Source organism: Salvelinus alpinus, chromosome 5, assembly GCF_045679555.1.
Source record: "Salvelinus alpinus chromosome 5, SLU_Salpinus.1, whole genome shotgun sequence".
Taxonomy (NCBI): domain Eukaryota; kingdom Metazoa; phylum Chordata; class Actinopteri; order Salmoniformes; family Salmonidae; genus Salvelinus; species Salvelinus alpinus.
In genome coordinates, this window is record NC_092090.1 from 9,599,761 (window position 1) to 9,614,383 (window position 14,623).

Here is a 14,623-nt window from a genome sequence, read left to right on the forward strand (position 1 = left end):
ATGTTATTATACTACTTGTTAATGTTATTATGTTATTATTCTACTTGTTAATGTTATTATGTTATTATACTACTTGTTAATGTTATTATGTTATTATACTACTTGTTAATGTTATTACGCTACTTGTTAATGTTATTATGTTATTATACTACTTGTTAATGTTATTATGTTATTATACTACTTGTTAATGTTATTATGCTACTTGTTAATGGTATTATGTTATTATTCTACTTGTTAATGTTTTTATACTACTTGTTAATGTTATTATGTTATTACACTACTTGTTAATGTTATTATGTAATTATACTACTTGTTAATGTTATTATGTTATTATACTACTTGTTAATGTTATTATGTTATTATACTACTTGTTAATGTTATTATGTTATTATACTACTTGTTAATGTTATTATGTTATTATACTACTTGTTAATGTTATTATGTTATTATACTACTTGATAATGTTTTAATGCAACTTCTATGCAGCACATTAATAAATTAACCTAAACTGTATTTATTTTTGCTATGTTGCAACAATGAGAAACGAGAAATGACAGAAGGCCGGGGCTACAGGAAGAGAGGAAGAGAGCATGACTGCATCCCAAGGGGCACCCTATCCCCTGTGTTGTGCACTACTACATAGGGCTCTGGTGAAAAGTAGTGCACTACTACGTCGGGCTCTGGTCTAAAGTAGTGCACTATATGGTGAATAGGGCACCGGTAAAAAGTAGTGCACTACTATGTCGGGCTCTGGTCTATAGTAGTACCACTATATAGGGAATAGGGCTCTGGTCTATAGTAGTACCACTATTTAGGGAATAGGGTGCCATTTGGGACACAGCCCAAAGCTCACTCAGAGGAAACAGGATGCAGCAGTGGCGTTTGTTCCGTTGGCAGCGAGGTCGGTCGTTCAGTTTGTGTATGTTTCCATGGCCACCGTACGTGTGTGTTCCGTTGCCATGATGACGAGCCAAAGGCCCTGGGGTCTGGCTAACACCTGTCATCTGCTGGGCTAAACTTAAGCAAACAGGAAAACGCTCATCCAGAAGCGGTGCTCCTAGTGGCCGGGGACTTTAATGCAGGGAAACTTAAATCAGTTTTACCTCATTTCTATCAGCATGTTAAATGTGCAACCAGAGGGAAATAATTCTAGACCACCTTTACTCCACACACAAAGACGTGTACAAAGCTCTCCCTTACCCTCCATTTGGCAAATCTGACCACAACTCTATTCTCCTGATTACTCCTCACAAGCAAAAAAATTAAGTAGGAAGCACCAGTGACTCAGTCTATAAAAAAAATGTCAGATGAAGCAGATGCTAAACTACAGGACTGTTTTGCTAGCACAGACTGGAACATGTTCCGGGATTCTTACGATGGCATTGAGGAGTACACCACATCAGTCACTGGCTTTATCAATAAGTGCATCAAGGACGTCGTCCCCACAGTGACTGTACGTACATACCCCAACCAGAAGCCATGGATTACAGGCAACATCCGCACTGAGCTAAAGGGCAGAGCTGCCGCTTTCAAGGAGCGGGACTCTAACCCAGAAGCTTATAAGAAATCCAGCTATGCTCTCCGACGAACCATCGAACAGGAAAAGCGTCAATACAGGACTATCGCTTCCTGCCATCCAGGACCTCTATACCAGGCAGTGGCAGAGGAAGGCCCTTAAAATTGTCAAAGACTCCAGCCACCCTAGTCTTAGACTGGTCACTCTGCTACCGCACGGCAAGCAGTACCGGAGTGCCAAGTCTAGGTCCAAGAGGCTTCTAAACAGCTTCTACCCCCAAGCCATAAGACTCTTGAACAGCTAATCAAATGGCTACCCAGACTATTTGCATTAGCCCCCCCCGAAACTCTGCTGCTACGCTCTGTTATTATCTATGCATAGCCACTTTAATAACTCTACCTACATGTACATAATTACCTCAATTACCTCGACATTGGTGTCCCCCGCACATATACACATATACACACACACACACACACACACACACACACACACACACACACACACACACACACACACACACACACACACACACACACACACACACACACACACACACACACACACACACACACACACACACACACACACACACACACACACACACACACACACACACACACACACACACACACACATGGCTGCTGTAGGCTGACTGCAGGTGTTTGGCTGTAAAGACTCACTTCCTGTGTCCGCTGCCTGTCCCCTGACCTCTCTACAGTACCTGAGCCCCCTCTGTCTTCTCCCCTGCCAAGCTGCTGTTAGCACCCCATTGTTTCAACATTGTGCTGACCGCTAACAATATACAGAAGCCACCTGATTGTTCTCACAGTGGTTAGCAGCTAGCACGTTTAGCCACCTGGTGTTTTGGTGCCCTTGGGGTGAGGCAGACAATCAACTCTTGGCTTCCAGATGGATGTCCTACGTAACAGACTATGATGAAAATATAATATTTCTAAAAACATTTGTGTAAGATGTACATTACCGTTCAAAAGTTTGGGGTCACTTAGAACATTTTCTGTCCATTAAAATAACATCAAATTGATAAGAAATACAGTGTAGACATTGTTAGTGTTGTAAATGACTATTGTTGCTGGAAACGGCTGATTTTTTTATGGAATATCTACATAGGCGTACAGAGGCCCGTTATCAGCAACCATCACTCCTGTGTTCCAATGACACGTTGTGTTAGCTAAACCAAGTTTATCATTTTAAAAGGTGAATTGATCATTACAAAATCCTTTTGCAATTATGCTAGCACAGCTGAAAACTGTTGTTCTGATTAAAGAAGCAATAAAACGGGCCTACTTTAGGTTAGTTGAGAATCTGGATTATCAGCATTTGTGGGTTTGATTACAGGCTCAAAATGGCCAGAAACAAATAACTTTCTTCTGAAACTCGTCTAGCCTTTCAGGCAGAGTTGCAAAAAAAAGCCATATCTCAGACTGGCCAATAAAAAGAAAAGATTAAGATGGGCAAAAGAACACAGACACTGGACAGAGGAACTCTGCCTAGAAGGCCAGCATCCCGGAGTCGCCTCTTCACTGTACAATGCAGCTTCCTGTATTGCTTACAGCTCTACCTCCAGTTACTGTTAGAGGGATGAGCACTGTGTTCAACAATGACTGGTTTACAGCTCTACCTCCAGTTACTGTTAGAGGAATGAGCACTGTGTTCAACAATGACTGCTTACAGCTCTACCTCCAGTTAGTGCTAGAGGGATGAGCACTGTGTTCAACAATGACTGGTTTACAGCTCTACCTCCAGTTACTGCTAGAGGAATGAGCACTGTGTTCAACAATGACTGGTTACAGCTCTACCTCCAGTTACTGTTAGAGGAATGAGCACTGTGTTCAACAATGACTGGTTACAGCTCTACCTCCAGTTACTGCTAGAGGGATGAGCACTGTGTTCAACAATGACTGGTTACAGCTATACCTCCAGTTACTGCTAGAGGAATGAGCACAGTGTTCAATGACTGGTTACAGCTATACCTCCAGTTACTGCTAGAGGGATGAGCACTGTGTTCAACAATGACTGGTTACAGCTATACCTCCAATTACTGCTAGAGGAATGAGCACAGTGTTCAATACTGGTTACAGCTATACCTCCAGTTACTGCTAGAGGAATGAGCACAGTGTTCAATGACTGGTTACAGCTATACCTCCAGTTACTGCTAGAGGAATGAGCACAGTGTTCAAGAATTCCTGCTAAAGTGGGTTAAAATGACAAATCATCAAATGCATAAAACAATATTAAACATTAAGACACGACCACTGAAAATCACTAATCTAAACCACTTACTACTTAAACTTGACAAAAATGAATAAAGAACGTTAATCATTTAATAGATGGAACCTGCATTTATTATGTTCACTACAACAAACATTCATATTCAAGTTAATTCACTAATTTTAATTCAGAATACAGCATGTCATTTAATGGAAAATAGTGAATAAAACATAAAACAGTTAAGTATTTACAACTTCTAAAGATAACCATATGGGTACTGATGTCTCTTTACATTTTGAATACTGCTATACTTTGAGTTGGGTTTACTACAACGGTTCTAGACAACGGGAGTTAGCAGAACTAATTACTTTTTACACTGTGTTAAATAAACAGTTAGGAATTTAGCTGAATTAGCCTGTTTTGAAATTCAGTTGACAATGCATTAGGTTGAAGTGTTGAAGGCTGTAAGTATTGCTTGTCCTTTTCGAGGGTCGACCTGGCCATCTTTGGCCTGGCTAACCCTGTCCTTAGGTGTAGTTACTGTTGAAGGAAATGTTGAATACAGCACTATATTTCCATGGACAGTTGTGCAAGACAGATATCTGTTGAACAGTTATGAACAGTTAGAAATGACTGGATCACCTTTAGGTTTGACTTGTTATTAACAATTCTACCTGTCTCTTCAGGTGTGAGAGTGAGCTGAAGGCCAGCGGCTGCCAGTTGGCTCTGGAGGAGGACGAGGGTTTCAGTGACTGGACCCAGAGGTTGGAGAAACGCAGACAGCGCCACCTGGAGGAACAGGAGTCCTGGGAAGACCATCAGCCCCAGCAGCATCAGCCCCAGCAGCATCAACCCCAGCAGCAGCAGCCCCAGCAGCATCAGCCCCAGGAGCATCAACCCCAGCATCCCCAGCAGCATCAGCCCCAGCAGCATCAACCCCAGCAGCATCAACCCCAGCAGCATCAACCCCAGCAGCATCAACCCCAGCAGCAGCAGCAGCCCCAGCTGCTCAGGCTAAACGGAGCCTCCCCAATCAGGCCCTGCTTGAAGACACGTCCTGGACCTGGGCCCGAGGAGAGGGAGGAGAAGGAGGTAGAGTGGGAACGAAGAGCCAGCAACAAGACACAAGACGCTTCAAAAAGAGTAACAGATGACAAGGTAGAGTTACGATTGTGTATATGCCGTGCTGTATCCAATCATCACTCAAGTCACAGTGTAGTCTTTATTCACGGCAGGGCAAAGAGGGGAAAGCTGTTGTTTGGGCTGTGATGCCAAACTTGACCGTCAACTATAAAGTGTTCCTCTAAATGCTCTGTTTTGTTTTTAGGTAGTGGAGAAGAAGAAATCTGAGCTGAAGATCTCCTATACCTCTAAAGTCATGAGACACGTCAACAGTAACGGGGAAGCAGCTGGAGCGGAAGTGACCTCATACCTAGTTGCAGGGAAACTGTCGCCAAGGTAACACATCTAAAATAGTCTATATGTGTGTCCAAAATGGCACTCGAACCCTTATATAGAGCCTCATCTGGCCAAAAGTAGTGCATTATATAGGGATTAGGGTGCCATTTTGTCTGGTATAAAGTAGTGCACTATAAAGGGAATAGGGTTCTATTTGTCTGGCCTAAAGTAGTGCACTATAACAGGAGTAGGGTGCCATTTGTCTGGTCTAAAGTAGTGCACTATAACGGGAATAGGGTTTCATTTGACTGGCCTAAAGTAGTGCACTATAACAGGAATAGGGTGCCATTTGGTTGGTCTAAAGTAGTGCACTATCAAGGGAATATGGTGCCCTTTTGGACACAGTTCAGACTGGGGCCAGATTTCACTATTGTAATGTCCAAATTCAATTTAAAGAGGAGGAGAACTCAACACAAAGTTTCCTTAGTTTCAGTCTTACCTTCCTGCTACAGATGGAGGATCTTAATTTAAGCCAGTTTTCTACAGCAGGAAAATAATCCTGCAACAACAGGAAATGTGAATTATTATGTGGATTATTATTAATGGACATTTATGAAGGGGTTGATACATTTTTCGTAAGGATAAATCAAGTATGAAATTGAACAGTGTAAATTACAAACTTCAGAAGCCTTTTTTAAACCTCAAATAGACTAGAAGTTTTACATTTCCTGCATTGCAGGAAAGCTCTCCTGCAACACGGCGATCAAATGAAAATCCTACATCTGTATGGGTGATTGCTTGTAGAGAGAGAATAATCACTTCTGTTAAGCATCTATCAGTTCCTACTTCATACTGAACTGAAAAAGAGGCATGGCAAGATCAGTGACTCTCATCACTTCCTGTATTGGCTAGCTCAACATCCTTCCTTAATTTAACCAAGCCATTTGAGTGAGCTACTATAGGGTGTTGAGACACAGCTAGAGACACAGATAGAGATGGCTGAGACACAGATAGTCATGGATGAGACACAGATAGTCTTGGATGAGACACAGATAGTCTTGGATGAGACACAGGAAGACATGGATGACAAACTGAAAGACATGGCTGAGACACAGATAGTCATGGATGGCACACAGATAGTCATGACTGAGACACAGACAGAGATGGCTGAGACACAGATAGTCATGACTGAGATGCAGATAGTCATGGAGGAGACACAGAAAGAGATGGATGACACCCAGAAAGACATGGTTGAGACACAGATAGTCTTGGACGAGACACCGAAAGACATGGATGAGACACAGAAAGAGATGGATGACACACCGAAAGACATGGTTGAGACACAGATAGTCTTGGACGAGACACCGAAAGACATGGTTGAGACACAGAAAGACATGGATGAGACACAGATAGTCTTGGACGAGACACCGAAGGACATGGATGAGACACAGAAAGACATGGATGAGATACGTACTTCTTCCTTGTTTGTCACTGAAGAAGACAGGTAAACATTTCAAAGCAAACTGAGGGAATCTGTCCAAAGTAGTTCATAACTACAGCAGTGGAGATATTAGAAGGTGTTACATTTGTAAATCAGTTTGATCATAGTGAGAGACGGAGCAGCTTCCTCCAGCCTTTCCTCTAACTTTACTTTCACCCTCTCCTCTCCTATCCTCTCCTCTCCTCTCCCCTCACCTCCTCTCCTCTCCTCCAGTCGCAGTGGCAGCTATGGAGGGCAGAGACAGGAGGAGGTGGATGGAGAGGTTCCCGGGGGGCTGCTGGAGACAGAGAAGACGCCAGGCCAGGGACAGGGCACCCTAGAACAGCTGAGACAGAGACAGCAGGAGGACCAGGAGGAGATGGAGGAGTTGAACCGCAGGAGAGAGGAGAAACGCAGAGCCAGGGAGGAGGAGGAGCACCAGAGAGAGAAAGAGGAGCAGCGCAGACAGGAGCAGGAGGAGGTGAGACCTGGGTCCGTTATAATAAATGAACAGGGGGTAGCAGTCAGATCCTAGATCTGCACTCCTACTCCGAGACTGGTATGTACACTATCTGTGTGTGGATATGCATGCCGCTGCATGTTGGTAACACTTCCTATCAACACCCTCTTCATAATGCATTGTAAGCACATTTCTAACACCTTGTGAGCTCTTGATGCATTATAATGCACAACATGCACAACAGAGGTCTGTTCAGCCTCATGTATGTGTGTGTGAGTTGTTCTGATGTAGTTTCTCCGTCTGCAAGAGGAGAGGAAGAGGGGTGTGTTCTGATGTAATTTCTCCGTCTACAGGAGGAGAGGAAGAGGGGTGTGTTCTGATGTAATTTCTCCGTCTGCAGGAGGAGAGGATGAGGGGGTGTGTTCTAATGTAGTTTCTCCGTCTGCAGGAGGAGAGGAAGAGGGGGTGTGTTCTAATGTAGTTTCTCTGTCTGCAGGAGGAGAGGAAGAGGGGGTGTGTTCTAATGTAGTTTCTCCGTCTGCAGGAGGAGAGGAAGAGGGGGTGTGTTCTAATGTAGTTTCTCTGTCTGCAGGAGGAGAGGAAGAGGGGGTGTGTTCTAATGTAGTTTCTCCGTCTGCAGGAGGAGAGGAAGAGGGGGTGTGTTCTAATGTAGTTTCTCTGTCTGCAGGAGGAGAGGAAGAGGGGGTGCGTTCTAATGTAGTTTCTCCGTCTGCAGGAGGAGAGGAAGAGGGGGTGTGTTCTAATGTAGTTTCTCCGTCTGCAGGAGGAGAGGAAGAGGGGGTGTGTTCTAATGTAGTTTCTCTGTCTGCAGGAGGAGAGGAAGAGGGGGTGTGTTCTAATGTAGTTTCTCCGTCTACAGGAGGATAGGAAGAGGGGGTGTGTTCTAATGTAGTTTCTCCGCCTACAGGAGGAGAGGAAGAGGGTCTGTGTAGTTCTGATGTAGTTTCTCCGTCTGCAGGAGGAGAGGAGAGGAAGAGGGGTGTGTTCTCATGTAGTTTCTGTCTGCAGGAGGAGAGGAAGAGGGTGTGTTCTCATGTAGTTTCTGTCTGCAGGAGGAGAGAAAGAGGGTGTAAGTTGTTCTAATGTAGTTTCCCCGTCTGCAGGAGGAGAGGAAGAGGGTGTGTTCTCATGTAGTTTCTGTCTGCAGGAGGAGAGAAAGAGGGTGTGAGTTGTTCTAATGTAGTTTCCCCGTCTGCAGGAGGAGAGGAAGAGGGTGAAAGACGGGATGGAGAGCAGGAGGGCGTCGGCTTCAGAGAGAAGGATGAAGAACCTCAGTATTTCCAGCATTGAGGGAGACGAGTCCTTCAGCCCCTTCAGTCCCATGAGCCCCACCTTCAAGGTACTACTGATGTCCCGCTATCAATCAATCAATCAATCACATAACTTCAAGATACTACTGATGTCCCATATCATTTACCACCATACACATCACCTTGTCATTCACCTATCACCGAATCACATGCCCACAGTTGTAGAGAAAATCATTTTTATTAGAACCAAAAAGGGTTAAAAGGATTTCTTCATATACAGGATGTAGCCCCCTAAAAACCTTCTAGGATGTATTTCACAGCATATTAATCCCCTTCCTGTTCACTCTGCCATGCGGACTCACACAGTGGTACTGTGTTCTGTTCACTCTGCCATGCGGACTCACACAGTGGTACTGTGTTCTGTTCACTCTGCCATGCGGACTCACACAGTGGTACTGTGTTTGATGTAGCATGTCTGTCACTGTGTTCTGTTCCATGCTTCATGCCATCCTACCAGAAACTCCTCCTTCTGTTTTACCCAGTAAGTTCTAGACTGTCTGTAAGTGTAGTGTGTGGATGGATATAACTGTGTTGGCTCTGTGATGTGAAGTGAGAGTCCTGTATGGTCTGTGGTTGTATGACAGGTACCACGAGTCTCTACTTAGAGTCTGATATCAGTATGACTTTTCACACTGGCTTCCTTTGGTTCCGGTTTGACTTGGTTCATTTGTTTTCAGAAAATGTTTTCAACACTCCTTTTCAGACAAAATGAACCACGACCGATTTGAAACAAACCTTCTAGTCTGAAGACACCTTTTACTAACTACTAAATATGAAATAGTTTCAGAATCAACTCGTTGATGAACAAAACAGTTTGTCTTCTCAATCTTATCGTAGAACACAAAAGACAATGTTGACTACAGGATCACTTCTCTGTATTTCTTCTCTCACTTGGCGTCATCACACCCCCACACCGCCTCTCCACCTCTTGCATGTCATGTTGACACATCATCCTATATTTCTTCACCTTGATGTTTTTTTTAAGTGTGAAGAAATGCTTTTCTCGCTTCCTGTGTTGACAGCGTTTAGAGAGTTCTGTGTTCCAACGTCCACACTGGTTTACCTCTTAGAATCCACGCCCAGAATACTCTTCTTTATTCTAAGAACTATGTTACTATGGATATTGGAACAGAGTCTTTGTGTGCCTTCCAAATGGAACCCTATTCCCTTTATAGTGCACTACTGTTGACCAGGGCCCATAGGGTGCCAGAATAGGGTTCCATTGGGGACATAGATGTTGTGTTGCGCTATGTGTGTAGCTGCATGTGGTTAGCTTTCCGTAAACACTCCAACACTTCACGGATCGTCAGGGGTTAATTCATGTCTTCGTGGGTTAATTCATGTCTTCATGGGTTAATTCATGTCTTCATGGGTTAATTCATGTCTTCATGGGTTAATTCATGTCTTTATGGGAAAGCACCCGACTTTTTTTTCTGGCTCACAGTTAAATAGGATGTAACAGACGTTTGCATTGCTCAATAGCAACCTTGCTAATGTGCCAACTGTTGAGTCATAACCAATGATATGATTCACTCAATCCTATTTTTTCTGTGTTTCTGTTGAACCAGTAAAGCACTAATAATACTCCTATTACAAGTAGGAGTGGCGCTGCGGTCTAAGGCACTGCATCTCAGTGCTCGAGGCGTCGCTACAGACACCCTAGTTTGATTCCAGGCTGTATCACAACCAGCTGTGATTGGGAGTCCCATAGGGCGGTGCACAATTGGCCCAGCGTCGTCCGCGTTTGGCTGGTGTAGGCCGTCATTGTAAATAAGAATTTATTCTTAACTGACTTGCCTAGTTAATTAAATAAAGGTTCAACGAAATAAATTTACAATCAAATATATTTTCTTCTATAATCAATCGGACAAAACACAAAGATTTAGCAAACTATTAGGAAAATAAACCATTTCGACCGTCGAAAAGTGTTCCTCTTACTGCATGTATCTATCTGATTAATGACCTTAAATATTATCATGTTTTTTTTTACACGTTGTTAGCAGTGTAAAAGTCATCGAAAATAAATTGTCTGCAGCAGTGGCGTTGGCTTGTGTGTTTCCTGTCATCAATGTGCTTCCCTGTGATGTGTGTCCTTCCAGAATGACACCGAGGAGAGGATGACGTCTGAGAATACCTGCACGGTGAGTTTCACCTTGGGGACCCAGGGTTCCAGATGACAAACGTCTTTCACAACATTTCATCCAAATCAAAATTATTCTGTGTTGTTTTAGATTCTGTCCCCCCCGTGTTAGATTCTGCACCCCCCATTAGATTCTGTATCCCCATTAGATTCTGTCCCCCCATTAGATTCTGTCCCCCCCGTGTTAGATTCTGTCCCCCCCGTGTTAGATTCTGTCCCCCCATTAGATTCTGTACCCCCCATTAGATTCTGTACCCCCCATTAGATTCTGTCCCACCCATTAGATTCTGTGCCCCCCATTAGATTCTGTCCCCCCCATTAGATTCTGTCCCCCCCGTTTTAGATTCTGTCCCCCCCATTAGATTCTGTCCCCCCCATTAGATTCTGTTCCCCCCGTTTTAGATTCTGTCCCCCCCATTAGATTCTGTCCCCCCCGTGTTAGATTCTGTCCCCCCCATTAGATTCTGTCCCCCCCATGTTAGATTCTGTCCCCCCCATTAGATTCTGTCCCCCCCATATTAGATTCTGTCCCCCCATTAGATTCTGTCCCCCCCATGTTAGATTCTGTACCCACCATTAGATTCTGTCCCCCCCGTGTTAGATTCTGTACCCCCCATTAGATTCTGTCCCCCCCGTGTTAGATTCTGTACCCCCCATTAGATTCTGTCCCCCCCGTGTTAGATTCTGTACCCCCCATTAGATTCTGTCCCCCCCGTGTTAGATTCTGTACCCCCCATTAGATTCTGTCCCCCCCATTAGATTCTGTCCCCCCCGTGTTAGATTCTGTACCCCCCATTAGATTCTGTCCCCCCCGTGTTAGATTCTGTACCCCCCATTAGATTCTGTCCCCCCCCGTTTTAGATTCTGTCCCCCCCCATTAGATTCTGCCCCCCTCCGTGTTAGATTCTGTACCCCCCATTAGATTCTGTCCCCCCCGTGTTAGATTCTGTACCCCCCATTAGATTCTGTCCCCCCCCGTTTTAGATTCTGTCCCCCCCCATTAGATTCTGCCCCCCTCCGTGTTAGATTCTGTCCCCCCATTAGATTCTGTCCCCCCCCGTGTTAGATTCTGTTTCCCCCATTAGATTCTGTCCCCCCCGTTTTAGATTCTGTCCCCCCCCATTAGATTCTGTCCCCCCCCCCGTGTTAGATTCTGTCCCCCCCACTAGATTCTGTCCCCCCCATTAGATTCTGTCCCCCCCCCCGTGTTAGATTCTGTCCCCACCATTAGATTCTGTCCCCCCCATTAGATTCTGTCCCCCCCGTGTTAGATTCTGTTCCCTGTTTGTGTTTATAACTAAACCGAAAGGAAATATTTCTAATAAATGTCAGGGAATTGACACAGAATGATTATTTTTATGTGGATTAAAGGTTCTGGAACATTGACCCCATGCAGGGGTCATCCCAGGTTAAAGGTCACCATGGGGTTAACTGTGACACAAAGGTTCCTTTCTGTTGTGTTCTGTGTGGTCGTAACGTGACACCACTTGTCAGCTGTCTGTCTTTTTGATGTCGTTCTGCGCTTCATACAAACTCAGCTCTTGTTTCTAGCCTGGTCCCAGATCTGTTTGTGCTGTCTTGCCAAATATAGACATTGTCATGCATCAATGACCATATGAGTTGGCAAGACAACCCAAACAGATCCGTGACCAAGCGATCATATTTCACCTTCCCTCCAAAGACCTTCTGAGCCGTTGTTACTACATCAGCATCAGGAAGGTGTCCATATTATGAGCCATGCTGATGGGTAATATATTGACAACTTCAAGGGGAAGATTGTTTTTTCAACTTACTGTGTGCCCCCTACATACACCGTTAACAGGTCATGACAGTATCACACACCTTTAACAGGTCATGACAGTATCACACACCTTTAACAGGTCATGACAGTATCACACACCTTTAACAGGTCATGACAGTATTATACACCTTTAACAGGTCATGACAGTATCACACACCTTTAACAGGTCATGACAGTATTATACACCTTTAACAGGTCATGACAGTATCACACACCTTTAACAGGTCATGACAGTATCATATACCTTTAACAGGTCATGACAGTATTATACACCTTTAACAGGTCATGACAGTATCACACACCTTTAACAGGTCATGACAGTATTATACACCTTTAACAGGTCATGACAGTATTATACACCTTTAACAGGTCATGACAGTATTATACACCTTTAACAGGTCATGACAGTATTATACACCTTTAACAGGTCATGACAGTATTATACACCTTTAACAGGTCATGACAGTACTATACACCTTTAACAGGTCATGACAGTATCAGACACCTTTAACAGGTCATGACAGTATTATACACCTTTAACAGGTCATGACAGTATCACACACCTTTAACAGGTCATGACAGTATCACACACCTTTAACAGGTCATGACAGTATTATACACCTTTAACAGGTCATGACAGTATCACACACCTTTAACAGGTCATGACAGTATCACACACCTTTAACAGGTCATGACAGTATCATACACCTTTAACAGGTCATGACAGTATCACACACCTTTAACAGGTCATGACAGTATCGTACACCTTTAACAGGTCATGACAGTATCACACACCTTTAACAGGTCATGACAGTATTATACACCTTTAACAGGTCATGACAGTATCACACACCTTTAACAGGTCATGACAGTATCATACACCTTTAACAGGTCATGACAGTATTATACACCTTTAACAGGTCATGACAGTATCATAAACCTTTAACAGGTCATGACAGTATCACACACCTTTAACAGGTCATGACAGTATCACACACCTTTAACAGGTCATGACAGTATTATACACCTTTAACAGGTCATGACAGTATTATACACCTTTAACAGGTCATGACAGTATCATAAACCTTTAACAGGTCATGACAGTATTATACACCTTTAACAGGTCATGACAGTATCATACACCTTTAACAGGTCATGACAGTATTATACACCTTTAACAGGTCATGACAGTATCATACACCTTTAACAGGTCATGACAGTATTATACACCTTTAACAGGTCATGACAGTATCAAAAGCCTTTAACAGGTCATAACAGTAATGGTTTAACGAGAAGGAATGCTTTGGAATTGTAGGAATACTGTGTATTGATAATGTAAAGCTACTGTAAATAAATAATGTAGGGCTACGGTAGATAAATAATGTAGGGCTACTGTAAATAAATAATGTAGGGCTACTGTAGATAAATAATGTAGGGCTGCTGTAGATAAATAATGTAGGGCTGCTGTAGATAAATAATGTAGGGCTGCTGTAGATAAATAATGTAGGGATACTGTAAATAAATAATGTAGGGCTACTGTAGATAAATAATGTAGGGCTACTGTAAATAAATAATGTAGGGCTACTGTAGATAAATAATGTAGGGCTACGGTAGATAAATAATGTAGGGCTACTGTAAATAAATAATGTAGGGCTACTGTAAATAAATAATGTAGGGCTACTGTAGATAAATAATGTCGGGCTGCTGTAGATAAATAATGTAGGGCTACTGTAGATAAATAATGTAGGGCTACTGTAGATAGATAATGTAGGGCTACTGTAGATAAATAATGTAGGGCTGCTGTAGATAAATAATGTAGGGCTGCTGTAGATAAATAATGTAGGGCTACTGTAGATAAATAATGTAGGGCTACTGTAGATAGATAATGTAGGGCTACTGTAGATAAATAATGTAGGGCTGCTGTAGATAAATAATGTAGGGCTGCTGTAGATCGATAATGTAGAGCTACTGTAGATAAATAATATAGGGCTACTGTAGATCGATAATGTAGTGCTACTGTAGATCAATAATGTAGGGCTACTGTAGATAGATAATGTACTGCTACTGTAGATAAATAATGTAGAGCTACTGTAGATAAATAATGTAGGCCTACTGTAGATAAATAATGTAGGGCTACTGTAAATAAATAATGTAGGGCTACTGTAGATCGATAATGTAGGGCTACTGTAGATAGATAATGTACTGCTACTGTAGATAAATAATGTAGGGCTACTCTAGATACATAATGTAGGGCTACTGTAGATC

At 43.1% G+C, this 14,623-nt stretch overlaps 1 protein-coding gene across 4 annotated transcripts in view; it reads left to right on the top strand.

Annotated features, from left to right (window-relative positions):
• Positions 1-14,623, top strand: part of LOC139575518 (caldesmon, smooth muscle-like) — a 65,738-nt gene that overhangs the window by 22,881 nt on the left and 28,234 nt on the right. The window contains exons 3-7 of one of the 4 annotated variants that reach the window (XM_071400527.1): positions 4,435-4,906; positions 5,076-5,206; positions 6,861-7,107; positions 8,306-8,446; positions 10,517-10,558. In XM_071400527.1, coding sequence (XP_071256628.1) covers positions 4,435-4,906; positions 5,076-5,206; positions 6,861-7,107; positions 8,306-8,446; positions 10,517-10,558 — 1,033 coding nt within the window. Of the gene's footprint in view, positions 1-4,434; positions 4,907-5,075; positions 5,207-6,072; positions 6,651-6,860; positions 7,108-8,305; positions 8,447-10,516; positions 10,559-14,623 lie in introns of those variants that run through there. The other 3 variants (XM_071400528.1, XM_071400529.1, XM_071400530.1) reach the window with 3 other exon arrangements.